Below are 1,079 nucleotides of genomic sequence, written 5' to 3'. Positions count from 1 at the left end.
AAGAGAGAGAGAGAGAGAGAGAGAGAGAGAGAGAGAGCACGGTGGTCGCACGCATAAGACTTGAGCTCGATTCAAGTCTGGGGGATGATCTATTCACAAATTTCCGTCTGCTTCTGGGAAGCATAACCCTACCGGATCTGTGTTGGCCCCAGTAAACAGGTATAAAGCAGCCCGCCTCCTAAATGATCTTTATTATGTCAATGGGGGCGTAAAAGAGTACATAATTACAACCATTACCCACCCCTTCCTAATGGGTTCGAAGTAGCAATCAAACACTTTTCTGGTGAGTAAGAGGTACATGCTCACTAACAGTAAGATAAGGAACATTGACATACTGTCTAAATTCACTGTGTTTGTGTGCTATTAAATTTTACTTACGAGTGGTATGTCACTTCTTTCTTTCTCCATACTTTCTCTTTTTAGTTCTTCCTCCAGGTTGAAAGCTTTGTTTTAATTTCACAATGACTTATTCGTCTCTAGATTGCTTAAGTTAAAAAGTAAGACCTAATAGAGTTGATGGGGCGTTAAACCCTTACACTCACTAAGTAGGACCTATTAGTGATGCCCTCCAACCACCGGCTAAAGTAAAAGTAAAGTAAACCTGTTCCCGTACCCGATCCGCACATTGTTAGTGAGACAGCTTCCTGAGCCTTTGGCATATTATGGTAGGGTGGCCAGTGCTTTTCCACGCCGCCTTTACTTCCCCAACTCGAAGTCAGATACCCATTACTGCTGGAGGGGGGGCGGGGGGCGGAAAAAATCCGTCCCCGAACCGAGGCTCGAACTCGCTAAAGGACATGTACAAAAGAAAACATCAAAAACAAGACATATTAACACTACCTACCTTGCCCACTCTCGACCACAGATCCGTCTCCAGCAAGAATTGTCCACGTGCTGGTCACGTGGTCCGGCATCAGGACCTGCTTCATCTTGAGTTCCTCTTGGATGGAGGACGGCAGCTGACCTTGACCCTGGCGTACCTGGGAGCCGTCCGGTCTGGACACCAGCCATCTGCCGGGCGAGAAAACATTGGGGGTTGGATGAGTTAGAAGAGAGAGAGAGAGAGAGAGAGAGAGAGA

At 46.8% G+C, this 1,079-nt stretch overlaps 1 protein-coding gene across 1 annotated transcript in view; it reads right to left on the bottom strand.

The window, feature by feature from the left end:
• The window catches only part of LOC101848038, a gene marked incomplete in the record, with an annotated part of 35,357 nt that overhangs the window by 9,493 nt on the left and 24,785 nt on the right, over positions 1-1,079 (bottom strand). Inside the window, 1 exon segment of the mRNA XM_035969181.1 lies at positions 845-1,011. Coding sequence (XP_035825074.1) covers positions 845-1,011 — 167 coding nt within the window.

This window comes from Aplysia californica, unplaced genomic scaffold (assembly GCF_000002075.1).
Source record: "Aplysia californica isolate F4 #8 unplaced genomic scaffold, AplCal3.0 scaffold00124, whole genome shotgun sequence".
NCBI classification, from domain to species: domain Eukaryota; kingdom Metazoa; phylum Mollusca; class Gastropoda; order Aplysiida; family Aplysiidae; genus Aplysia; species Aplysia californica.
This window is presented reverse-complemented; position numbering and strand designations above follow the sequence as displayed.